The following is a 24,391-nucleotide window of genomic DNA, read 5'->3' on the forward strand; positions in this document are numbered from 1 at the left end:
CGGCGAGAGAGACAAGGGGACCGCGGAGTTTATTGTAAAAAGGCAAATGGATGAGTTACGGGAGCAGTTAGAGCTGCGCGCAGCCGCCCGGAGACGGCCCTAAGGCAGGAGGAGCGCTGGCTGCGGCAGCGGGCGCTGAGGAAAGCCCCGGCCACCGGAGGGAGACCCTGCGTCCCCCCAGCGCCCGTCCCCCTGTCACTGCTGGTGCCTCTCGGCTCAGCCCCACCGCCCGTGGGAGCTGGAGACAGACAGGCTTTTAGGGCACGGGCAAAGCCTCCGAGCCCCCGCGCAGGAGAGCTCCGGGGGACCCTGTTCCCTGGGTTTCACCGTGCCCCTGTTCCGCGGCAGGTCCGCTGTCCCTGCCCTTGCGCTCCGGCAAGGCTGCGCAGGGAGCTAGGACGCAACACAGCTCGGAGGAGTCTGATGTGCCAGGGAGAGCTCGCAGCAGGTTCAAGGTGGTGTCCAGCTGGTCCAGAAACCCTCCCAGCAGGGAAGCTCCACCATCAGCCAGGGAGGATCTCAGGATCTCCCAGAGCACGAAGACTGAAGAACCTTTAGAAATGCAGGTAGATGACACCGATCGCATCACCTTGTAGCGACCAGAGCACCTCTCCCCGCGGCGAGGAGCACACGTTCTCCTGTGCCAGGCAGGTCTGAGCACACACAGGAACGGGCACAGAGCCCCGTTTTCACTTCAATACATCACCTTGAGCTACTTGGGATTTAAGATGCTGCAGCAAACAGAGCAACAATACCAACTAGTTACTATAGCAGAGAGAAAAAAAGCAATAGCTACTCTTGCAGGGAGCTGAACCGCAGTTACAGTTACACACAGAGCAGCTCCCAGGACCCCTCCACCCACACGCAGAACAGAAACCCCCGCAGCACACGACACCGCAGCAGGATCCACAGCCAGCCCAAGCGGCTGCGATGAAATGGATGGAAACGCCCCGTGCCCAGTCAGGAAGACATACTTCCCTCGGGCTGCTCTTCTCACGCATAGATCCAGTGCTCAGCCGTGTCCTCCCAACAAGTCAACTCCTCCGGGCGGAACCAGAGGGAGATCTCCTGCCGGGCACTCTCAACCGAGTCGCTGCCGTGGATCACATTCCTGTGGGGAAGAAGAAAGGGATCAGCTGAGACTAAGAAGAGAAAGGCAGGAGAGGGAAGCTGCAGTTTGGAAAATTTCACCTTGACCAATTTAATTAAACCGATTGAGCCAGTCACATCCTACAATATTCCTTCCCACCGCACAGCCCTCCTCCTTCCAGCTCAGGGGCTGGTCATGGTTACGCTGAACACGGCTTAGGTGATGGATGTGTGGGAGCTGGCAGTTCCCAGCACTCCTTCCTCCTGTGATGAGGAACCATTTGTTTGCTACAGGAGGAGCTGCAAGTGGCTGTTGATTTGGGGTTTGCTTTGTTTTTATGTCAGTAATTCAAGTTTTGCCTCCAGATTTCCCTCATCCCTTCTGTCAAAGTAGGTCCATTGAAGCAGGTTTGGTATCAGCCACCACAGAACAGAAATCTAATCCAGGTGGGTTCGATAAAAGCAGTGTCTACCACAAACCAGGCTGCAGCCACCTGAGGTCACAGCCGGTGGATCTTCAGCAGTGAAGAGCCCTAGCACATGTAGAGCTCCCGCTTGGCTTTCATTACAGACTCACAGGCCCAGTGGAGCTAGAGCAGCTTTCCAGGTGCCCTGCTCCCCCAGGAAAGGACTGAGAGGTCTCCCTCCTTCCTGCTCACAGCCTGATAGTCCTGATTCCCTGGAGCAAAAAACAAGCAAAGCCCACCTGCTTTCAACAGAGAAGCCTCAGGAGGCAGGAAAGACACAAACCCAGACTCCTCCTTCTGGCAAAACCAACCCCAGGAGGCAGAAGTCAGCACTCCTGCCGGGGCTGCTCTGCAAGCTGCCAGAGGGAGACGGCTCTGATCTGAGCACAGAAGGGAGCAGCTCTGCTCTGTGGATGCAGACTCGCTTGCCTCAGGTGAGCCTTGCACAGGAATGCCTGAACAGGATGCCCTGAAATACTGAGTGAACAAAAAGCCAAAGCTCTCACTTGCTGACTTCAACGCAGAAGTCTCCTCGGATAGTGCCAGGCCTGGATTCGGCTGGGTTAGTCTCCCCAATCATTGTGCGAACTGTCTTGACCACATCCAGGCCCTGCCAGACCTACGTGACAGCAGAACAAGAATCAGCTTTCACAACTCCCCCAGCAGATCCTGTTGGCTGTCCTCTAAACTCCCCATCTGATCCACCTGGGTGAGAGACAGGAAAGGGTCTCTCTGTAAAGAGTCTTCAAAAGTTGATTTTGGAAAATAGTCTGTGGATTCAATTTACCACCCCTGCAGTTCAGTACGGCTTCAAGAGGCCCTCTGAAGAGACGCCACCTTGTTTCCAATGTACCACATGCCAATGCCGCTTATACTTTGCACTTACTTTCTGTTCCTTGGTTCAGGGAGAACCTGGCCAGCACTCACCATGGCCACCACAGGTCCAGAGCTCATGTACTTCACCAGCCGGCTGTAGAAGGGACGGTCACGAAGGGCGATGTAGTGCTCTTTCAGCAGCTCCTCCGAGGCCTGAGCACAAAGAGCACAACGCTTAGTCTTGCTCTGAGCAAGGGGGGATTCGGGCAAGGTCTACACCTGAGAGATGGAGTTATAGCTGGATAGCACATGTTACAATTAAGCTCCTGCACAGACGCTCACTTCCAAAAGTGAAATGCTTTACTTTGCTGAGGCCTGACACAGGGACGGGAGAAGTTTCTGGCCAGCTCAGAACAGCCATGTACCAGAGCCCTGGAGCACAGGCACAGCGAAGGGCAGGCATGCTCCCCACGACAGGGATCACTCCTCCAGAAGCAGTTTAGGCACCTGGGTGCCAACACCCCTCTGACCTGTGAGGATCTGGTGCCCGAATGACAACAGCAGGCTGTACAAGCTGGCAGGCAGGCAGAAACCCCCCGGCAGTTACCAGCAGAGCCAGGGCCTGCGAGGCCGCACGGGCCTTGCTCCAGCCGGGGCCCCTCAGCACCAAGGGACCCCCCACCCTGGCAGCAGCAGTACGGGCCGGGCCGCTCACCTGCAGGAGCTTCAGCCCCACCAGCTGCAGGCCCTTCCTCTCGAACCGCCGGATGATCTCCCCGACCAGGTGCCGCTGGACCCCGTCCGGTTTGATGGCCACGAAGGTGCGCTCGTTGGCCCCGCTGCAGGCTGCAAGGAGAGGGCGGAGGCCTGAGGGGGGGGAAAGGAGACCAACCCAGCCTCAGCTGCGAGGGGATGGAAGGCAGCAGGGGCCCAGCCCGGCCCGGGCCCTCAGCCGCGGGGGGACAAGGGGCAGCGGGGGCCCGGCCCGGCCCCGGCCCGGGCCCTCAGCCGCGGGGGGACAAGGGGCAGCGGGGGCCCGGGCCGGGCCCTCAGCCGCGGGGGGACGAGGGGCAGCAGGGGCCCAGCCCGGCCCGGGCCCTCAGCCGCGGGGGGACAAGGGGCAGCGGGGGCCCGGCCCGGCCCCGCCCCGGGCCCTCAGCGGCGGGGGGACAAGGGGCAGCGGGGGCCCGGCCCCGGCCCGGGCCCTCAGCCGCGGGGGGACGAGGGGCAGCGGGGGCCCGGGCCGGGCCCTCAGCCGCGGGGGGACGAGGGGCAGCGGGGGCCCGGCCCCGGCCCGGGCCCTCAGCCGCGGGGGGACGAGGGGCAGCGGGGGCCCGGCCCCGGCCCTCAGCTGCGGGGGGACAAGGGGCAGCGGGGGCCCGTCCGGGCCCGGGCCCTCAGCCGCGGGGGGACAAGGGGCAGCGGGGGCCCGGCCCGTACCGCTCTGGAAGAGGCCGGCGAACAGCCCCAGCACCAGGCAGATCATGGCGGCGCCGCTCTTAAAGGCGCCGCGCCACCGCCCCGCCCAGCGTTCTCAGCCCCCCTGGGCTGCCCCGACACCCGCCCCCCGCGGAACGATCGTGCTGGGGCTGAGGAGCGGCGGGGCGGATAGAGGGTGCACTGTACCTGTTCCCATGGCAACGGGCGGGGCCTGGCTCCTTCCGCCCGCCGGCGCTTGGCCATGGCTGGGAGCGAGCGGCGCGGCCCGGGACCTGCGGCCCGGCGAGCCGCCGCCTGGGTGGTCTCCGAGTCGGAGCCCGAGAGCGAGCCCGAGCCCTGCGGCCCCGGTGCGGCGGCGGCGGCCGGCTCCCCTCCCGCGGCGGGCCCGGCCGGCTCCCCTCCTGCAGCGGGCCCGGGCGGCCGGCCGAGGCGGCGGAAGGCCCCCGGGGAGGCCGCAGCCAGGAGGCGGGAGCGGCGGAAGGAGCAGGAAGTGCTGGAGAAGCGGCGGCGGCGGGAGGCGGCGGCGGCGTGGCGGCTTCTGCGGCCGGAGCGGTGCCTGCGGCTGATGGAGGTGTGCGTCGACCCAGGTGGGCGGCGGGGGCCCGGGGAGGCCGAGCCCGCTGGGGCGGCCCGCGGGAGGCCCGGCTCTACCTGTGCGGGGTGGGACACCCGGGGCCTCCGGGCTGCCCGGCTGCCCCCTTATGTCTGAGCTGCTCCTGGGCCGCTGCCGGGGGCCCACACAGCCCCCCGGGTGTTCATTGGGCTCTTTCGGCTGCGTTATCCCTGTCGTTGCTGTTGTGACTGCAGACTAGCAGTGGTTAGGTTGCAGTGGGTAGCTGCTGTGGTCCCCACCTTGTTCCTGAGCATCACGGAGAGAGGAGCAGCCCCTCCAGGGCTGACAGGCCCAGGCTGGCGCTTCTGGAAAATGAGCTCTTAACTTCTCCGGGCCTTGTCGCAGAAGCAGAAGGGTAGCGCTTCAGCCCCAGAGGGCTCTGGGCGTTCATCTTTACAGGGCATGTGTTTCTAATCTAGTTCTGGGGTGGCAAGCTCCGGGCTGTTAATTTGCTGATGTCCTCAAGGGTCGTTATGAAGAGAGACCTGCAGTCCCAAGCTGGACCGCCTGCTCGGGCTGGGCGATGTTACCTGCTATCTGGAACTCGCTGCTTTGGGACAGCTCCAAGACAAGCCTCTGGAAATACCAGCGCCTGAAATACGTTCTCCAGGTGCCTCACGGAGGACCAGGTCTGCTTCCAGAGCTGCTCTGCCTGGTTAGGGAGGACGTTCAGAGCATCAGGACCCTGTAGGTCACCGCACAGAGCTTCGTTGGCAGAAAATGAGGTGGCTTATTCTGCAGCGCTGGCCACCAGCCTGTCCCTGGGATCCTGGCTCTTTCCCAGCACTCACAAATGCCACTGCTGTTCCTCTGACACATCTGACTGCCTGGAGCATGTTTCTAATCCCCTGTCCCAGGGGGAGCGGGGCTGCCGGCCCATTCCTCGCCCCGCAGCCTGCCTGGGCAGCCCGGGGTCACTGGTTGGGTTTCCCTGTCGGGGGCAGAATCGCAGGTGTGACAAGTGTGGTGCTGCGTCCCGGTCCCCAGCGGCTTGAATCCAAGCTGCAGCTCATCCCTGTGCAGGTGTAATTAGAGCCGTAAGCATCACATCTTGAATTGCTTTGTTCGTTAGCGTCTGTCATGCACTACTTTTTGCTAATTGCATTATCTTTATGGTAAGTTAATTGTTAGCAGCAAGATTTGTTTAACTAAACACGTTCTTTAAGGATACATGTTTTGTATCCTTAAACGTTCTGTTTAGAGACTCGTTGGTCTGCTCGCTCTCCTCCATGCAGATCTTGGGCAGGTTCTTTTGGTTCTCTGGATGTCAGGGATCCAGCTGCTTTATCCAACATGGTTTTGAGTAACTTATTACCATGTTTGCACCAAGAAAATAGTTAGAGGTCCTATTGTGGGGGTCCATAGCATGGCTTTGCCTGAGGAAGATTGTCCCTGTTTGCTCCAACAAGTCCTGTTGTCTTTATTATTCTGCCAGTAGAAAAGTCTTTGTAGGATAAATACTGTCATCTGTTCTGTTGTGGAATTTGCTGTGAAGTTGTGGGTACAGCCAGTGCTCGGGCAGTGGTGGAGGTTCCAGAAGTTTATTTTCCCGGCCCTTCTCCAGGCGAGCGATCCCGTTTGAGCGGGGTCAGCCTGGTGAGGCTGGCTGCTTGGCGTAATGCACAGCCACCAGAGAAAATACCGTGTGATTTTCACTTTAAAAACTCTACTGTGGCGATTATATCAGCACCACCGAGCCCTCAGAGTTTCTCTCTGTCCCTGGGTTTCCCCCCTGCCCTGGTGCCAATCAGTTTAGTTCTTGCTCATCTCTTCTGCCCCGTTCCTGCCTAGGTCTCAGCCCCGCTGCTGCCTTCCCAACCCTCCTCTCCACCCCTCACCTCACTGCACCAGCCGAGGCTTTTCTCCTCCTCTTCCCGGGTGCCGGCAGAGGGAGTGCAGGCAGCACGGCGGAGCGCTCTGCCTGTCCTGTGCCTGCAGCACCCAGCCCTGCGCCCTGAGGTCCGTCCTGCCCCGGGGCGCAGCTTGGGGCTGGGCCGGGCAGTCCCGCTGGCAAAGCTCCCTTATAAAACAAGGTGCTGATGTTTTTAACATGGACAAGGAGCACGTTGTTAACCCTCCCCTTGCATTCTTAGAAATAGCTGTGCTATTTTGTTGAAACATCTCAAATAAATTCAGTCTAGAGCAGGTATCTGTCAAAGAAAACCGTCCAAACACGTGGTTTGACGAGGTTACAGACAGCTGTAAGGAAGGTGCCTAATGGATGGTGTCGGCTCACGCTAGCTACGATTGACAGTACTTGCAGAGCCAGTAATTAAGAGCACGTTCTCCGTGGCTCCCCGGTGACATCCACGTGTGTGTCCAGCCTGGCTGCTGGAGTAGCAGCGTGCACAGGAGTGACGGAACGGGGCTGAAGTGAGCATTGAGGGAGGCGTGTCAGGGCCATGCACGCGTGGTGAAACCCAGCTTCCTAGCTACTAATTGTTTAGCCTGTTGGCTAATTTCAGTCTTCTTTCACAGAGAGAGATATTTCAAAAATTATGTTTCTACAAATTTAATAAAATCTGTTCTTGGGGAAACAGAAGAGCCAGCTTTGAAAGTTTGCCTTTAGTAACCTAGAATGTGCGAGCTGAGTCATTGTGGCAAATTGCCTGCCACTGCCCAGGTACTTGGCTGGGGTGAAGAAGGACAATTGTATAGGTGCCTGCAGAGATGGTCAATGATGAACTCAATAACTCAGTTAGCAATCCAGCCAGCAAGCGCACACGCTGTAGGAAGCCAGACTTCCCATGCTTGCAGAATTCCTCATTTTCCACCTGCGTTTTTGTTGTTGTTGATTAATGCTGATGAAATACCTCTTTTTCTCACGTCAGGATTGTTCTGTCCTCCTCCACAGGTCTCCTCAAAGATCCTGGCTCAGACGCTTGGGTGACGGTTTTAAGTTCCTTGGACTGTAAATATTCTTTTGAGCCTCAGGCAATTCCCTGCAGCATAACCTGGAGGAGAAACATGCCAAGCCCTCTGTCCGCTCCAGTGAGTCCTTCTCATCTTCTCTGTACACATAAGCTGGCAACTGATGTGCTGTGAGGAGAAAGCTTTGACTTGCCTCTCTAGGTCAGGCATTGGAGTCATCAGCCTCAGAAATGCTGATTACTGGTGACCAGTTAGCTTGGGGAACGGAGCTGGGTGTGATTCTCACGCAGATTATTCCAAAGCTAATGTCTTTTAAACATCTACATCTCCTTGTTTTAGGCAGGCACGCATCTAGGGTGAGCCCGGGGAACCTGCAGTGAGCAGGAATGAGACCGCTGCAAGTCATTGATACAGAGGTTTTGCCTGGGTACTCAGCAGCATTTCCAGCCCAGATGCTGTGCATGGCCTGCTGCCACGGGCAACAGCTGCACGTCGGGAAGAGGCTGGGCAAATTTGCTGCAGGGCCCCTCGTTTGGAAAGCCCGGTGATTGCTTCTTGAACCCCACTCACTGGGAACCTGAAAGGGCAGGTACCTTCTGGAACCAAACTTCCTATTTCAGTTTGGTTTGGGAAGGTTCTGTGTCAAACGGTATCCGCGTGGCAGTGGAGGCCGAGCTAGGCTGTTCTCGTGCTCTCCCCCACTACAGGAATTTCAGGCGGAGGCAGAACTCTATTTTTGCTGTTGCTGGATAAAACATTGCAGATACTGTGGTCATATAATAGACTACAGATAATGTAGGTGCAGATAACATGGTCATCCAACAGTGTGTGCAGTGCAAACAAAGCCATTTTGTGTCCTTTCGTCTTAGTTAGCAATTTCTGCAGTCGTCACCGCCTTCCTCGCCAGGCTGTTTTTGCACCTTCAGTGCTCTGCTTGTTCGGGGAGGGTTTTTACCTTTCAGTTCAGCCACGGTCTTTCACCAGCGTAGTACTGATGTAGCCTCGTGAGTGTTGGTGCCTCTTACAGCGTGGGCTCTGCACGGGTGGAGACTTGCTGTTTGCTTTCATGCTGGACCCCTGCTTGTGTTGGAAATGATTTCATCTTCTTTAGGATGGCCCTGCGGTGAAGACTGAAGAGGAGAAAGAGGTGTTGGTGTTGGTAGAGCCGGAAGATTTTCTTAAGCGCCTCTTTTCTCTAACCCAGGTGATACAGATCTCTGAGCCAGACCTACACAAAGTGCTCTATAGCAGAGTCACTTTGCCAGGTGAAGATGGAAGGGGAGGGAGGGTTCATTCAAAACTGCCCTTGCTTCTCCCTGAAACAAAGCTGTGTTACAGAGGGCGGTGGTTTGAAAGGAGAGACCTTGTGGGAGAAGCCCTGTCTGAGTACAGCAGGAGGTCTTTAGGGGTGCTTCAGGCACGCAGGCACCTGCCTTTAACCCCGGGGGAGGATGCTGCTTTCCTCAGAGGGGAGCTGGGCAGGTCGGACTTGCCTTTCCTTCCTTTTAGCTTTTCCATTCTCATGGAGTCCATAAAAGATTTGCTTGAAAGAAATGTTCAGAGTACACAGCCCTTGGAAACACTTGCATTTTGAAGCAGAGAGATTTGTGTTAGTTCTCATTTGTGTGCAGTCCTACAACTTTTTATTTATACCTGTCTAGGCAGCCTCTGCTTCTGCCTCGAGAAGTTCCCCGTCCATCCAGCCCCATCCAAAACTAGAGAATGACAGGCTAGAATAGGCAGTATCTGTCAGGAGATCAGTGCTAACGCTCCAGGGAAAAAGGTGAGCCAGAAGAAGCAGCGGGACATTGGCAGATGTGCCACCTGTGGTGCGTGCCCAAAGGCAACGCTCTCGGCTGCAGTCTGAGGGTGGCTCTTGCCCATTCCCACCAAAGAGATGCACCTCGGAAGGCCCCACTGTCCTGCCGGAGATGGGGAGGGGTGTTTTGGAGAGGAAGGCTGCTAGAGACTTGGGTGTGATTTGTCTTGCTTCAGAGTTTTGTCAATGCCCCGTCAGCGAGTCAGCCTGACCTGAACCAAGTGTTGCCTTTGGCCGGCCTGGAGGGCTCCTCCACCAAAACCTACAGCCTGGCCGTCGTTGGGCTGGATGCCTACAGGCGGTACGTGCCGGGCGAGCGGCGGTGCCGGGGAAGCCCCCAGCGGGTGGAGGTCAGCAGGGGGGGACACGTTCGGGGCTGAGCTGCTGACGCTTGGTGCCAGCGTGGTGAATCACAAAGTCCGTGCTCGTGGGGGCTGGGACATGGGTTTTGCAGTCTTGAGGGTGTGCTTTGCGCATGCGGTTATAGCAGCTTCTGAGGACCTGGTAGCCAGAGGGGGTCCACAGGGAAGGCTTCTCTCCGTACCCCAGGCAGAGGGCCGCAGTGATGCAGAGGAGCTGAGGGAACTGCTCTCCCTGAATTGCCCTGCTCTTCAATGGCCTGAGAGATGTTCAGGGCCTGGAGCCCTTTTGTTGTCCCCTGAATGTCTCGTTCATGTGCTCCCAGTGCCTGGGTCCTTCCTGTCCACGTATGTGCACAGCAGAGGAATCTCCTCTGTGGTGATGGTGTGATCGCTTCCAGAGTTCCCTGCATAGACACAGCTACAGCAGCTCGGTCTGTCCTGTCCCGTCTGGAGTATTTCCCAGGGAGAGCTCTTGTCTCACCACCTCCTGGGCTCTTTCTCACTTGAGCCTGTGAGGATAAATTTTACCAAGAGTGTTATGTATAAAAAAGTCAGCAGTGGCCTGTTGAGTTCTGCCACCAGAGGAACCGAGTGGCTCTCGCCCTGGTTTCGGGTCTCCCCTTCTCTCCCTCGCAGGGGAGCTGCTGCCACCTGGGGGGCAGCTGGCCTGGAGCAACCCCGACACCTTTGACTCCAGCTTCCAGCCAGATTGGGAGGTGGCAGATGTGGGTGGGCTCAGTCTGGCCTTGTCCTCTGCATCAGAGAGCAGCCCTGCGGTGTGAACGTGTAGAGCTTGTGTGTGAGCGGTGTGTCTTGCTTATAGGTGTAGCCGGGAGCAGGGCAGGCGGCAGGCGCCGAGCCCTGGGAAGCAGAGTCCCAGCTCCCAGCCTGGCCCAGAGCTGGCTATGACTCAGGAGGAGATACTGGAGGTAAAACTTCTTACAGTCCTTGAAGTTTTATGGTACTGGGCGTTGAGCTGCGTGGAAAAGGCTCCCACTGGTGAGCTCTTGTGTGCAAGGAATGCTTTGCCAGGGGAGGGGGTGGCTGGCTTGGATCAGGTTGCATCCGCGTGCATCCTTCTTCACCCTGGCTGGCAACGGGTTTGAAGAGGGGCTGCAGACTTCGAGGCACGGTTTGGAGCCTCTTGTTCTTAAGACCCTGGTTCAGAGCTGACCCAGCCTTCCCTCCCTAACCCCACCAAGAACTGCCCAGTTAGCCATGAAAGGAGCTGTTGGTTCTCGCTTAGGTCTCTGCCTTGCAGAGCCTGTGTCCCACAGCAGAGCAGGAACGCTCCTTGTGATGCCGCGGCAATCATAAACTAGGTCAAATACGATCTAAACCCTTGCTTGATAGCCCTTGAACTAAATTCCTGCCCTGCCTGAGTATTCCCCAAAGAGGGTTATGACTCACTGGCTTACTGGGAGCTAAGGATGAGCAGGCTTTACTGCGGCGCTGTGTAAAGAGAGCTAATGCAGGCAGCCCAGCCTGCCTCCCCTTCCAGCCCCAGCCCAGCTTCATCCTGCCGAGGGATGCGTCCTACCCGCGAGCTTTCCTCGCTCCTCTCGCTGGGTGCCTTTGGTGGCCAGTGCTGACACCAGCGCTACTGGCTGAGGGTCGAGGAGGGTGAGGGCCCCGGGCGGTCCTGGCCCATGGCTGGCCCCCCCGAGCCTGTCTTTGTCCCGTTGGTCGGCGTGTTACGTGTTACACCTCTGTCGCTTCTCCTCCAGGCGCTGGTGGTGCTGCAGCTGTGGGGTAACATCGAAGTGGTGTTCCTAGACACGTGGCAGGAATTCGGCCAGCACGTCTCTGCGCTGACGAAGGCAATAGCGAAACGCCCGTACAAGTGAGTTGTATCGCTGGACTCGGTCACGTCCCAAGCCCAGAGCGCTGGGAAACCTCGGTGAACATTTATCTGTGGCTGCCAGCCTGTCCTGATGCCGTCAGTGCAAAGGCCCAGACTAGAAGTGTCTGAAGAACATTTTCAGCCCCTGTGCCGATGAAAATCCTCTGTTCTCATGGTGAATGCAGTGGTGATTCAGCACGAGGAAAGGAGGGAAAATGACAGCCTTAGGAAAACCTTTTCATCAAAGCGTGCTGGAGCTTTCCAGGGAAAGAAAGAAAATTATGAGGGGGAAAAATATTAGTCCTGGGCAGAAAGAGGTTTTAGAAGGAAGCCCACTGCTTAATGCTAGGGGAAGGCTGCAGCGTCTGGGGTCAGCAGGCCTGTGCTCAGCGCACGCAGCGGCCCCAGGTCTTGCTCTCAGCAGTCTGTCTTCCTGCAGGAGGCAGCTGGAGTCGCAGGAGTTGCCTTTCTGCGCTGCCGGGGCCTGGGCCAGCGGGGTGCGAGTGGAGAAGGATGGCACAGGACTCTGGCAGGTGTGGAAGAGACAAATCCAGCAGTTTAACAGAGTCAGCCCTGCAACAGCGGCAGCTATAGCGGAAGCATATCCCTCCCCAAGCCTCCTGTTACAGGTAAGTCCTCAAGCCCCTCGGTGTCCTGTTAAAAGCTTGGAGGATGCAGGCAGGGAGGGGTGCCACGTGCTTCCTCGCTTAAAGGTCTTTGTTGATGCAGCAAACAAGCCCTGAGTGTGAAATTGGCTCTCCAGAAAGGCAAGGCTTGTCTCCAGATGGGCGTTTGACTTGAGCCATAGCTTTGTTTCAGCGGTAGCTACTTACCCCTCCTATTAGCCCTTCCAGGCCTCTCCCTGCCTTGGTCTCACCTCACAGGACCTGCTTGAAGCATCTTTGCATTTTTGCTTGGCGATGCATTTGGTTGCCCACCCCAGCCAGTGCAGCTGCGGGTCTGCTGCATGTATCCCATTGCCTCTGTCCAACACGGTCTGTCCATCAGCTTTGCTTGTTTTTTATTGAAATGGGTGACGTCTCAGGTGGCTGCTGTTACAGACGGCAGCTCTACATCACCCTCGAGCAGAAAACAAGTGTCACCCCTACGGACTGTGAGGGATTTCCACAGGAAACCCGAGCTCTCTTACTGCTTGCTGTCACCAGCAGCATACCCCATGCTTTCCTTGATCTTCTGTTGTCTGATCCTTCAGGGAGCTGATTTAGCTCCCTAAATTCTCCCTCTCCCTACTCCCCTTAGCTTTCTGCTAGTTCGTGAGCTAGACTGGCTCAGCGAGGTGTTGGGGAACAGGATTAGACTAGGATGCTGAATAACCCTCCAACAGCAGCTTAGCCAATTTATGAAGACACATTTTTATCAGAAAGTGCTTGGGTTTGTGAGCATTAATCACATAAATCCTTTCCATTAGATCAGGAACTGTAACAGAACTTTTTAAAAAGAGTGTCATGGAGTCAAATACTCTCCTTTTTTCTTCCCGTGGAGCTTTGATCTCTGTCCCTAGCATAGCTGCTCCAGAAGAAGTGGCTTTACAGCTCTCTCCTTGTATGCTGGAGGGACAAAACACAACTCTGAGTGTGTGTGTGAGGTCTGTTTGCAAGTGATAGATCTTGTTTCTTCTGGGTTTTACCCCCTGATGCTGCTACGTTTGGATGAAGGCTCAGTCATGGAGCCTCACTGTAACGATGGGATTGAGCCTTGCAGGGGAAACCAGAGCCTTCTCTTAGAGCATCTGTGCTAACCGCTTCCTCCTCTTGTGTGCTCAAAGGCCTACGAAGAATGCAGCACAGAAGATGAAAAACGACTTCTGCTGAGTGACATCCCGGTGAAATCGGACGTTAGCGGGAAAGACCGCCGCGTTGGGCCAGACTTATCCCGCCGCATCTACCTCTTCATGGTATCCACTGACCCCGACCTTGTCCTGGACCTGAGCGCGTAGAGGGACCGTGGGCCGTGTCGGTCAGCCTCCTCGTTTTATCTGCCAAGACTCAGCCGTGGCTGAGCTGCTGCTGGCACGGCAGTGCTGCTGGGAGCCCGGCCAGGGGAAGCAGCTGATCCTGTTTCAGAACAGAGACCTGCACATCAATAAATGTCTTGTTACAGATGCTTTCTTCAGCCTCTTGGCTCTCCTTTCCTCTTTTAGGTGCCCCAGCTTTCTGCCCCCTGGCTGGAAAGCAGGCTGCCTCCTAAGAGAGCTAAGGAATGGCTGGAACAGGGGCTGGATGTGAAAGCCTCAGTGAGCTGTCCCTAAGCAGCACAGGGTCAGCTCCTCTGCTGAGACAGACGCTTGGCGACGCTGCTCTGCGCTGCATTTCAGGTGAGTTGTTGAACGAGCTGAGCATTTTCTGCAGCGTGTCCTGACTTTTAATGTCCTGCACCCCACAGGCTGTGTGGTGAGGCTGGACCTGTTACCGTAGGTCCTGTTCATGGCTTCCTCGCGTTCTGCCAGAGTTACTGCGGAAAACTGTCAAAACCAGCTGGCCAGAGGAGCCACATCCTTGGGGTAACACGGAGCTCAGGGCAAGGGAGGGGAGGTTGTTGGCTGAACTCCCAACATGAGGAAATGCCAGATAAGCTCCAGAAAACTCCATGCGAAATGGTGGGTTAGGATGGGATTCTCTTTCCCAAAGCAAACGCTCTGTTTTTACTCAGCAATAGCCGCAGCCAGGACAGCAGGGGCCAGGGACCCCCAGTGCCTGAGGTTTTGGTATTGCTAATTGGGGCCTTCCACAATGACACAGAAGCCCCTGAACTTCCTCCCGTGAACCGCAGCTCGCTGGCTCAAAGCAACGCCAACCGGTGCTGCAAAAGTGGGAGGGCACCCTCCAAACCAAGTTCCTCCTTGCCAGGGATTCTTCTGCCTCCATCTGCTAACACTTGATTTAGTTCCTGGGGAGGAGCAATCCAGCAAGGCTGTTTTTTCTGGCTGCAGCACCGATACAGATGGACTGACGGAGAGCCTGTCCTAATTCATCAAAAGCCTGTCACCGGAGGAGCGAGAGCCATCTTCGCTTAAAGATTGGGGATGTGGGAAGGAAAGGCACGGGGTTGTGGGGCTCGGCGGGAAATAAACGCACGTGGTGCAAAAAGCTTTACCGGAGCCCTTGCAGGTCTGTAGTAGGAGCAGGGGAAAAGGCAGCGGCTGGAGCTTTGTGTTCCCGGTGACCGTGCTGGGAGGAAACCCATGGAGAGGACGGGTTAAAAGCCATTTCCCATCCTATTCATTTCAGCCCTCTTCCACTTTCCAATACCCTTTGCGCTTGGCTGGTGCCACCAGCTCAGACCTAAGTCATCTGCAGAGGCACTGCTCACTGGAGGAGAGGTCAAAGGCTGGGAAAAGCCCCACGAGCAGAAGCCACGGGCTGACCGCAGGCCCTGCCGAAAGCAGCCAGAAACCGCAGGGACTGGAGTTGCGTTGGCACCCAGCCCTGCAGGGGCGGCAGACCCTGCGGGGTTCTGCTGCCGCCTGCCACGAGCGCCTGGTGCTGTGGGGTCAGCCTGGCTCTGCTGAAGATCCAGCCCAGCCAGACCAGTGTTTCAGCGGGAAGCACAAGAAGCCTCCACAGGGCAGAGGCAAGGTGATCTCCGCTGCCTGTACCTCCTCGAGCTCTGATGCACAAGCGTTGTGCTTAAAACACCCCCTCCAGGCTGTTCGCTGTGGCTATTTTTGACAAGCGCCTTCAGATTCCTGCCTTCAGGCTGTAAGAGGAATGAAAGACAATTTCTACTTTTATTATTACAGTTTAATACAGTCTTTGATACAGCAGAAGCAGCAGGAGCCAACATGCAAAGCAATTAAAGTCATCAGGGGCTCGAGAAAGATCACCGACAGCTCACCTCGTGCAAGTCACTGCCCTTTCACAACAGCGACGCAGATGCAGCTCTAGGAGCCCGTTTCCCTACGCGCTGCTGCTCGATCGCGCCCCACGGTGCGATGAGTTCATGGCAGGTACCGAACCAACACACAACAGTTAGGAGGAGAGGACTGGTCTTTGATTTTGTCTTTTGAGGAGTCAAGTCTGTTAGGTGACTAGAGTCTAGTAGGCTCTGAGAGCAGGAGGTCACCTTAAATCTTGTCTCTGCGGAGAGTCTGCAGAGAAGAGGGATCCTTCGGGAAGGGGCGATGGCTGTGACAGCAAGTCAGGAGATGAAGCTCAGAGATTTGGCTGCAGTTTACCTGTTTCACAGAGCTGGGACCTCTCTAAGTCTACAGGTCTTTTCAATGCAGGTGATGGATGTTTAGGCTAAAGATTTCCAACAGCGTAAGGAAATCTTTCCAAACGAGTAGAAATGGATGTCCCCGTGAAGAAAGAGGTGCATCAGGCCTGGCCGGCCCTCGCAGACGGCGGAACAAAACCCCACCCGACTCCCTCACAGCAGTTCGTCTGCAGAGACATTATGTCCTCCTGCACCTCTTCCTTTGGCAGGCCTCTGCGTCCGAGCCACAGGAGCTGTCTGAGTCGCTTCCCGACGAGGAGGAGGAAGGTTTCGACGTGCTATAGTTCATGCTCAAGACCCACCCCAGTTTGTTGTGTAGCACCTGCTTGAGTCCCGGCGGCAACGGCAGCACCTCCAGCGTGTCCACGTAGTCGGGCAGGAGCTGGCGCAGGCGGTAACAGCAGAGGTACTGGAGGGACGTGCAGCTGGCGCAGGAGCGGATCACCTTCATGCTGCTCTTGGCCGCCGTCGAGCACACCATGGGGTAAAACTTCTTGTTCTGCAGCTTCGTAGCTGCAACCCCTGCCGGGGGACAGCATCAGGGAGGTTCCACGTTAGTTTTGACGAGGTGATCTCAGTCCTCCCAGCTACCCTGAACCTATTAACTACCGAGCTGTTGGAAAACGCTTGGAAAACAGCCTTTTGAAATCCCAATCCATTAAACAACAAATGTAACCTTCCTCCCACTCGCTTCACGCCTTGGTCTTCTATTTTGCCAGCGTTTTCTCCGGCAGCCCTGCTGCAGCCAGACTCCGAGTTCAGCCCCGGCTGCGCTGCTCCCCCGCCCAGCGCCCCTGCCCGCAGGCCGCTGCGCCTGCCCTTGCCCTTACCTATGCACTTGCGGTTTTTGAAGAACGTGAGCGTCCCGTGCCACGTGTCCAAATGCACCCCGATGATGGAGCCTTGGCCGAACCTCGAAGAGAAGTTTGTTTTGTCTCCCTTGTGATGCAGTAGCCCTTAAAACAAGAAAAAAAAAAAAAACAGTGTTCCATAGAAAGCCTGCGCTCCACAAATTCATCCCAACTCCCACACTGGGAGTTCCCACCAGTACAGCCTCACTCAGTGCCTAAAAATCCCCTCCGTTGCCTGATCCCTGCCCTCCCACCCCAGAGTGGGTGATGAAAAGGGGAAAGTCGAGGTTTTGCAAGGCAGCGGCACCAAAACCCCCAATCGGTGACGGTGACGTGCAACCGGCAGCCCAGGCGCCCTGGAGGTTCACTCACTGGTTCTCAGGGGTCTGCGAAACGCCGGCAAGGCGAGATGCTCTAAGAGCTGCAGGCAGCTGCTCCGGTTGTCATTGACGAAGGGACTCGCAGGTCTTGGTGACCTTTTTGGCCTCGATCCCATTCAGATCATTTAACTCTCAACCCCTTAGGACAACACTTACGCCCGCTGCTGCCCTCCCAGCCATCCTGCCCTCTGCCACCGCCCTGCCTGCGTTACCTGTGTAGGAGAGTCCCCAGCTGTCCTCGTCCTTGCCCAGCAGGCTGCAGAAGGTGTGGCGGTACTTGTCCAGATTCACATCCGACGTCCCAATTCCCACCATCTGGGAGGCAAGGCCAGGAAGAAGAACACAAGCTTAGCGCCTTTTCAAGCAACAAAACACAACTGAGACTCCACCTCCGGCTCTCCCCTCCTTTCCTTGGCACAGTTCAAAACACTCAAGAGGTTTTGGTGAAGCCAAGTCAGAGGTCTTGGGACGGAGTTGAAGGCTCCCAGCTCCAGTTTCCTTTCCTTTCTCCAGCTGCACTGCTGGAGAAGCTTGCTGTCCTGTTCATAGAATCACAGAATGGTTTGGGTTGGAAGGGACCTTTAAAGGTCATCTCGTCCACCAGACCAGGTTGCTCAGAGCCCCATCCAGCCTGACCTGGAATGTTCCCAGGGATGGGGCATCGACCACCTCTCTGGGCAACCTGTGCCAGGGTTTCACCACCCTCAGTGTAAAAGATTTCCTCCTTATCTCTAGTCTGAATGTCCCCTCTTTTAGTTTAAAACCATTCCCCTTGTCCTGTCACTACAGGCCCTGCTAAAAACTCTGGCCCCATCTTTCTTCTAAGCCCCCTTTAAGTACTGAAAGGCCGCAATAAGGTCTCCCCGGAGCCTTCTCTTCTCCAGGCTGAACAACCCCAACTCTCCCAGCCTTTCCTCATAGCAGAGCTGTTCCACCCCCCGATCATTTTGGTGGCCCCCTCTGGACCCGCTCCAACAGGTCCATGTCTGTCCTGTGCTGAGGACCCCCGAGCTGGACGCAGCACTGCAGGGGGGTCTCACCGGAGCAGAGCAGAGGGGCAGAATCCCCCCCCTCGCCCTGCTGGCCACGCTGCTGCTGATGCAGCCCAGGACACGGTTGGCCTTCTGGGCTGCGAGCACACGTTGCCGGCTCGTGTCCAGCTTTTCACCCACCAGTGCCCCCAAGTCCTTCTGGGCAGGGCTGCTCTCCATCCCTTCATCCCCCAGCCTGTGCTGATACCGGGGGTTGCCCCGACCCAGGTGCAGGACCCTGCACTTGGCCTGGTTGAACCTCATGAGGTTCACACGGGCCCACTTCTCGAGCTTGTCCAGGTCCCTCTGGGTGGCGTCCCATCCCTCAGGCGTGTCGACCGCACCGCTCAGCTTGCTGTCACCCGCCAACCTGCCACGGGTGCACTCGATTCCACTGTCCACGTCCCCGACAAAGATGTTCAATAATACTGGTCCCAATGCAGACCCCTGAGGGACCCCACTCGTCACTGGTCTCCACCCGGACATGGAGCCATTGACCACAGCTCTTCGAGTGCGACCACCCAGCCAATTCCTTATCCGCCGAGTGGTCCATCCACCAAATCCATGTCTCTCCAATTTAGAGACAAGGATGTCGTGCGGGACAGTGTCAAATGCTTTGCACAAGTCCAGGTAGATGACGTCAGTCGCTCCTCCCTTATCCACCAACGCTGTAACCCCGTCACAGAAGGCCACCAAATTTGGCAGGCACAATTTGCCCTCATGTTGGCTGTCACCAACCACCTCTCCATTTTCCATGTGCCTTAGCATAGTTTCCAGGAGGATCTGCTCCATGATCTTGCCAGGCACAGAGGTGAGATTGACCAGCCTGTAGGTCCCCGGGTCTTCCTTTTTTCCCATTTTAAAAATTGGGGATTATATTTCCCCTTTTCCAGTCACCTCACCAGACTGCCACGACTTCTCAAATAGGTTGGAGCACAACTTCATCTGCCAGTTCCCTCAGGACCCTCGGATGCATCTCCTCAGGTCCCATCGCCTTGTGCACCTTCAGGTTCCTTAGATCGTCTCAAACCTGATCTTCTCCCACGGTGGGCAGTACTTCATTCTCCCAGTCCCTGTTCAAAGAACACTGGACATTTCCGCATGCCCATAAGCAACTCTGCCCCACGTACCATGTCTGTGCCGTAGACCGGGGAGGTCATCTTGATCTCCCAGAAGTGCTGCCCGTCTGCCAGCTCCTTGTTCCCCCGGATGGCGGCGGTGCCGCAGCTGTACTCCATGTGGAAGTTCACCTTGCGGTTCTCGCAGGTCAGCAGGGTGGCCGTCGACTTATTCAGGTCGTCCCACACCCAGTCGAAATCTGTTCAGGAAGCACAGAGGGGACAAGGATGGGCAAAGGCCCTCAGGGAGCCATCCCCAAGCCAAAGCACAGGCAAACGTTTGTTTTGAAGGCCTGTCGGGGCCTTTATTTAATTTTTTTAACTGTTTAAGAGGGTAAATGCTAAGCTGTGCGCATTGGAGAGTTGTTTGAGGCCTGAACTATCCTGCAGTGTCCCAGCGGGGATGGTTCAGTGCCCCCCGAAGCTGTCAGCATTAACCAGTTCCCATTTTGGCTAACACGAGCCTCCGCAGACCCAGGCGGAGCCTCCTTTCTTCCTACACTTCTCGTAGGCTCTAGGGGTAGCTCCGCTACGCCACAGGCTTTCTCGGCCAGACCGAGCCCCCCCTCTGCCCACCTCTGCCCTCTGCTCTGAGGACGCGCAGCCGGGCGCCCTGCCAGCCGTGCCGGGGATGGGCGGCAAGCGGGCTGTAACGAGGGCTGGTTTCACTGGTGGCCTCAGCCGGATTTGAACGCAGGTCCCCAGAGGTGAACTCTGATGCATTAGCAAGTTCAGCCCTTAGCCCTTGAAACATCACAGGAGGCACGTGCTTCTTAATCTTCCTACAGTCTACGTGGCCTTGAGACGTAAACAAAGGAGCGCGGCACGCTGGGACAGAGATAAGGGCCTCTGTGGAAAGCAAAGGATCCGTGCAGGGGCGCAGTCCGTGCCGCCGGGCCAGGACTGCACCCACCTCAAACCCCAAAGGACTACGGCGGGCCGTTGGGGAGCCCCTTCCTTACACTCGTCCTCCTCGCCGCACTGGCAGTCCTTGACGCGGTGGAGGGCGTGCAGGCTGGAGCAGTAGGGCGCTTCGCTCTGGTTCTCGCAGTTGCAGTAGGACTCTCCGGTCACAGGGATGGCGCTCGGGATGGAAGGCGAGAGGGAGGAAAACTCCGGCTCCGAATCCGAGTCGCTGTGCTGCCGGGGAGAGCGGAGGGAATGGTCACTGCCCAACGGCCCCAGGCTCGGGGCGCTGGGCTGGGAGGGGTCTGCGAGGTCTCAGAGCTGTGCGGGGAGGTCCCCAGGCTCGAGCTGGTGGCGGCACGGCTGCATCGTGCCCCAGCCCGGCCCGCCACGCAGGGAGGCGAGGGGCTGTGCCAGTCGAACCACCCTGCTTTGGGACCTGTCTGAGCTGCAGAGACCGCCCGGCACGGGGCACTGAGGATGTGGGTACGTTCCTTGTGCCTTCCAGGGATGAGGAGCTGTCACAGCAGGCAAGCAGCGTGACAGTCCAAGTCTTTAGCGCACGTATTTTTAAGCAAACTCTGTGCTAAAGCTACAGTTTTCAATGGGCAGGTTACAGCTGGCTGGAGACCCCGGCCAAGGCATCCCAAAACCAGAGCACACTGCTGAAAACCCCCGCTCTGGAGAGCCTGGGAGCTGACAGAGAAGAGAGGGAGGCAAACAAGACGAGGAGAAAAAGGGACAGAAGGCCAGGCAGGGGAGAAGGCAGAACAAAGGGGAACCAGTTCAGCGGTATGGCCGCAGCTCCTCACGCCAGCGCTGCGGACAGGCCTACAGAGAACCTACGGAAGGATTAAAAGGCTTTTGTTTACTTTCATGCATGAACACAAAAACTTGATTTACTATTCCCCAGTGCCAAAAGACCAAAATGTCCCTGCGCTGGGCGCTGTAAGAGCCAAAGCCCCGTCTCACTCCCCACGTTATGGGAGGCTTGGTGTTGCCTAACGGAGTCTCTTACCACAGACTGCAGCGAGTTACTCTGGGTTTACGCAGTGGTCAGGTGTACCTGCTCGTTATTCACCCCCGTGGCAGACTTTGTAAGCAGTATTTAAAGACAAAAATCCTTTAAACTCATGTTCTAGTAGCTGTGTGAAATGATTCGGGCTTACTTATGTACTGCCCACCCCTCCTTCTCCAGCCTGCTTATTAAAAACCTTGATTTTTGTCTTTCATTGGCCCTTCCTAACTACTGCTCTCTAGAAATCCAGCCGTTCCCGTTACTGCAGAAACACAAAGCTTCTCTGACTGCAGAGAAAAGGCTCATTTTCTGGGAGCACAGGGCCTGGGTTTGGACACCGTGCTCTGGCAGTGGCCTCGTAAGGCTTTAGCCTAGCTTTGAAGCTCCGGGAGCAGTTCTTTGCGTCCCCACCGCTGCACGGGGAACTGAACTCAGACACTCAGGAGCTGGGAAAAAGAGAGAAGGATGGCGGAGGTGAGTCTACGTCACTCCTCGCGCTGTTTCACTGACTGCTCTTCCTGCTGTGTTCCCATCTTCCAGCACACCTGCATGCCCGGGCCAGGTTCAGAAGCGATGTGCACGTTACAGAACAGGAAACGTGAGAGAATTTCGGTTCGAAGATATCCGAGACTGTCACTTCACAGACTGAAGCAGCCCCACTCCCTCCCCCACCACCTACCAGCCGCACAAAGACCACAAGTTAGCACAGCCGCGCGGCGAGCCAGATTGGAGAAGTGAGCCAGTTTAAACACATATTTAGATCACCACTTAAAAAAAGAGTATTTAAAAAATATTGTATGTACTTTATATACGACACACACACATTATATGCTTAAAAAAGCATTTAGCTTAGTATCAATCAGCTCCCTGGCTAACGACAGAGCTGTGGTGCACAACTGGAGAGCAGACTACGGGCAGCTTAGCCTTCCCTGCCTTGGGAAGATGTGCTGGGAGCCCCACGCCCCACGTTAGAGCTTGGAGGAGGCTCGTTAGACGGCCTGTATATTTTATTTAGTCTTTTCTGATTTTGGCCAGTTCTGCCTGCTGAAGTACCAGCTGCTCAGTTACACGGACCTTAAGTAAGTGCCTGTCGTCAGGGGAGAGGAAAGCTTTCACTTCAGAGCCACCCGAGCACCAGCCTACCTGCCCATCGGAGTCGTAGCCCCAGCCACGCGCGCCGCTGGCCAAGGCGACCGCCCGCGTGTCCGCCTCACGCCGCACCCCGCTCAGGACGAAGTGCCAGGCCCTGCTGCTCCGCGTGCGTCGCGCCATGCTGTTCTGAGAGAGGTAAGCTGCGGGGGCAAGGGAGAGGAGGTTATACACAGCAGCCACGGTCCGCTTCCACCCACCACTCACCGGGCTCTGCCCTCTGAAGCAACCTCCCCCAGGTCACCACAGCCCCCTCGGAATGGATCAGCACAAACCACGTCTGCACAGGCCCCATCGATGGATAAACTGACGCAAAGTAAGTTCCTCCCGCAACACGAGCCTCTGCAAACTTCACCCTCTTTCTCCGCGCAGGGTCAACCTCTCCCCGAGCCCAGGCGCTGAACTGGCCCCCAGAAACATTCCCAAGACCCGGCGGCAGCAGCAGCCGCCCCCTCCGCAGCACATGGATCCAGCACCCGCCTCTCACCGCTGGCCTGGGGAGCCTCAGGATCGTCAGGCACCGAGCCTCGGCCTCCCCGGCGCCTGGTCACCCTCCGGCAGCCGCCTGGGCGCCGGCCATGCTGCTCGGCCACCTGCACCGCCCCGGCCCCTGCGCGGCTGAGCTGCGCGTGTCTGCCTGTGGGGAAGGCTGTTTGTTCACCTCCGAGCAACTGCCCACTGAGAGAAGACTTTGCTCTCAGCGTTTGGGTGGGGAAGAGACCACCTTCTTGCTCGCTGAAGGGAAACCGGCAATTGCACGGACTTGTCCCGACTTCCCTCAAAGGCAACAGACAGAAGCGAAGCAGCAGCCGGTCTCCTGACTCGGGTGGGGATGTTATTCAGAGACAGATTTCCACGGGCTCCTTCCCTGCCTACAGCCCGACAGACCCGCACCAGCTCCCAGCCGCCCCGCGGCAGCGTCGCGCTGGATGCAATGGGGAACCTCAACGCCCAATCTCGATTCCCCCGAAGTTCACCTTTGCAGAAAACAACCCCCCTCCCATCCCTTGAACCCTGCTCCCTCTGCTCAGCCCCTGTGGCGGCCTCCCCGCCGGTCTGCACACCCACACCCGCTCCGTGACGTGCGGCGGGTCAGCCCCGTCCCGGTGCCTGCTGTACAGCACCCGTCCCCGCTCCTCCTGCACCTCAGTCCCCGACGGACCAGCAGCTCCTGGAGAAGCAGGACAGGCCGAGCCACGGCCGGTTGTGCGGGTGCCCACGGATGCTCTGAAGGGCTCTGGGCAGCCCACCCGCCGAGATCAGGGCGCTCTCGCCTCTGCCAAGCACAGCCGTGCTAGGAAAGCACCTAAACCCACGCCAGAGCTCCCCTCCTCCGGCTCTGAAGAGCACCCGCAGCAGCTCCGCTCCCCCAGCGCCTCGCTAAGGCCGGGGCTCACGGGATCGAGTCGGCACAGCACGGCGTTTGTCCCAATACGGGATCCGGCACCGAGAGTCCGTCCCTCACCCCCGAGGGGGACCTGGGGCTGCGGAGGCCATTTCGCGGCTCCGAGGCGGGTGGCCGCAGGCCGTCAGCGGCACGGCGCCCACCGCCGCGGCTGCAGCTCCCCGCCAGCCGCCTCCCACCCGCTCCGGCCGTTCCTCTGCGCTTCGGCCCAAGGGCTGACCCCGACGGGCAGCCCGGGGAGCTGCCGCGCGGCTCCGGGCCGTGACAGCGCTCCGGGCCGGGGGGCCGGGCCCTCACGGAGCCCCCCACCCCCGGCCCGCCCCGCTCGCCGGGCCAGCGCTTCCCCAGGCACCGAGCAGCAGATACCGCGGGCGGAGGGGGGCGGAACCGGCGGCCCAAGGGTCTCCGCACGGCGGGCAGCCGCGGCCCGGCTGGGCGGGCACTGGGGCCCCGGCTGCCCCGCGCAGCTGAGGCGCGGCCGGACCGGACCAGGCCAGGCCAGGCCAGGCCAGGCCAGGCCGCCGCGCTTGGGCCGCGCGGCGCGGTCCGGCCCGGCCCAGGCCTCGGCGCTCGGCTCGCACCCGCGTCCCGGCCCCGGCCCCGGCCCACCTGCCCGGCCCGGCCCGGCCCGGCCGCCGCGCTCTGACCTACTTTCCCCTCCCGGGACATAAACAATCCTCTGTCGACACCGCCTCCCAGACGCCCATTGGCTACGTCCGCGCTGCGCCCCGTCACCGTTGGCTGAACGCCCCATCGCTCACAGCTGAGGGAGGAGGGAGGGGGAGGTGCCTGAGGGGAGCCCGGTGCCACTGGCTGCGCCGCGCGTCAATCCTCGGGGAGCAGCGCCATTGGGCGGCCGCTGCGGAGGGCCAGCACGCGTCGCGGAGGGAAAACACTAAGCCCATTGGCTGGTGGAGGGGAAGCCAGAGGGTTAGATTGGCTTTGGAGCCTGAGGAGGCGGGATCCCGGTGAGCACG

General features: G+C 58.1%; 3 protein-coding genes across 21 annotated transcripts in view; 1 reads left to right on the plus strand and 2 right to left on the minus strand.

Annotated features, from left to right (window-relative positions):
- The window catches only part of UBN1 (ubinuclein 1), a 51,448-nt gene extending 36,462 nt beyond the window's left edge, over positions 1 to 14,986 (minus strand). The window contains exon 1 of the mRNA XM_075165864.1: positions 14,937 to 14,986. The gene's annotated coding sequence lies outside the window, so the exon portion shown is untranslated. The remainder of the gene's footprint in view (positions 1 to 14,936) is intronic.
- Positions 13 to 24,284, minus strand: LOC142089395 (SPRY domain-containing SOCS box protein 3-like). 19 transcript variants are annotated; one of them, XM_075165882.1, is made up of 11 exons: positions 24,024 to 24,173; positions 22,004 to 22,152; positions 19,899 to 20,076; positions 18,949 to 19,136; positions 17,000 to 17,102; positions 16,387 to 16,512; positions 3,088 to 3,218; positions 2,484 to 2,585; positions 2,063 to 2,175; positions 975 to 1,111; positions 13 to 552 (listed from the first exon to the last, which is right to left on the minus strand). In XM_075165882.1, exons 1-10 carry the CDS (start codon positions 24,166 to 24,168, stop codon positions 994 to 996), a joined length of 1,353 nt encoding a protein of 450 aa, XP_075021983.1. In that variant the 5' UTR covers positions 24,169 to 24,173; the 3' UTR covers positions 13 to 552; positions 975 to 993. The 19 variants fall into 19 exon arrangements, 18 of the variants coding, with proteins under 18 accessions (XP_075021983.1, XP_075021982.1, XP_075021984.1 ...); XM_075165881.1 differs by having other exon boundaries at positions 13 to 731; XR_012676195.1 differs by having other exon boundaries at positions 13 to 1,111; positions 2,443 to 2,585; positions 24,024 to 24,172.
- Positions 4,054 to 13,448, plus strand: EME2 (essential meiotic structure-specific endonuclease subunit 2). Its single transcript, XM_075165899.1, has 8 exons — positions 4,054 to 4,399; positions 7,280 to 7,416; positions 8,408 to 8,500; positions 9,292 to 9,416; positions 10,301 to 10,406; positions 11,205 to 11,320; positions 11,760 to 11,949; positions 13,107 to 13,448. The coding sequence occupies exons 1-8, from the start codon at positions 4,054 to 4,056 to the stop codon at positions 13,275 to 13,277; spliced, it is 1,284 nt and encodes a 427-aa protein (XP_075022000.1). The 3' UTR covers positions 13,278 to 13,448.
- Positions 24,285 to 24,391: the final 107 nt, after the last annotated feature.

The sequence above is a fragment of the Calonectris borealis genome, chromosome 16 (genome assembly GCF_964195595.1).
Source record: "Calonectris borealis chromosome 16, bCalBor7.hap1.2, whole genome shotgun sequence".
Classification (NCBI taxonomy): domain Eukaryota; kingdom Metazoa; phylum Chordata; class Aves; order Procellariiformes; family Procellariidae; genus Calonectris; species Calonectris borealis.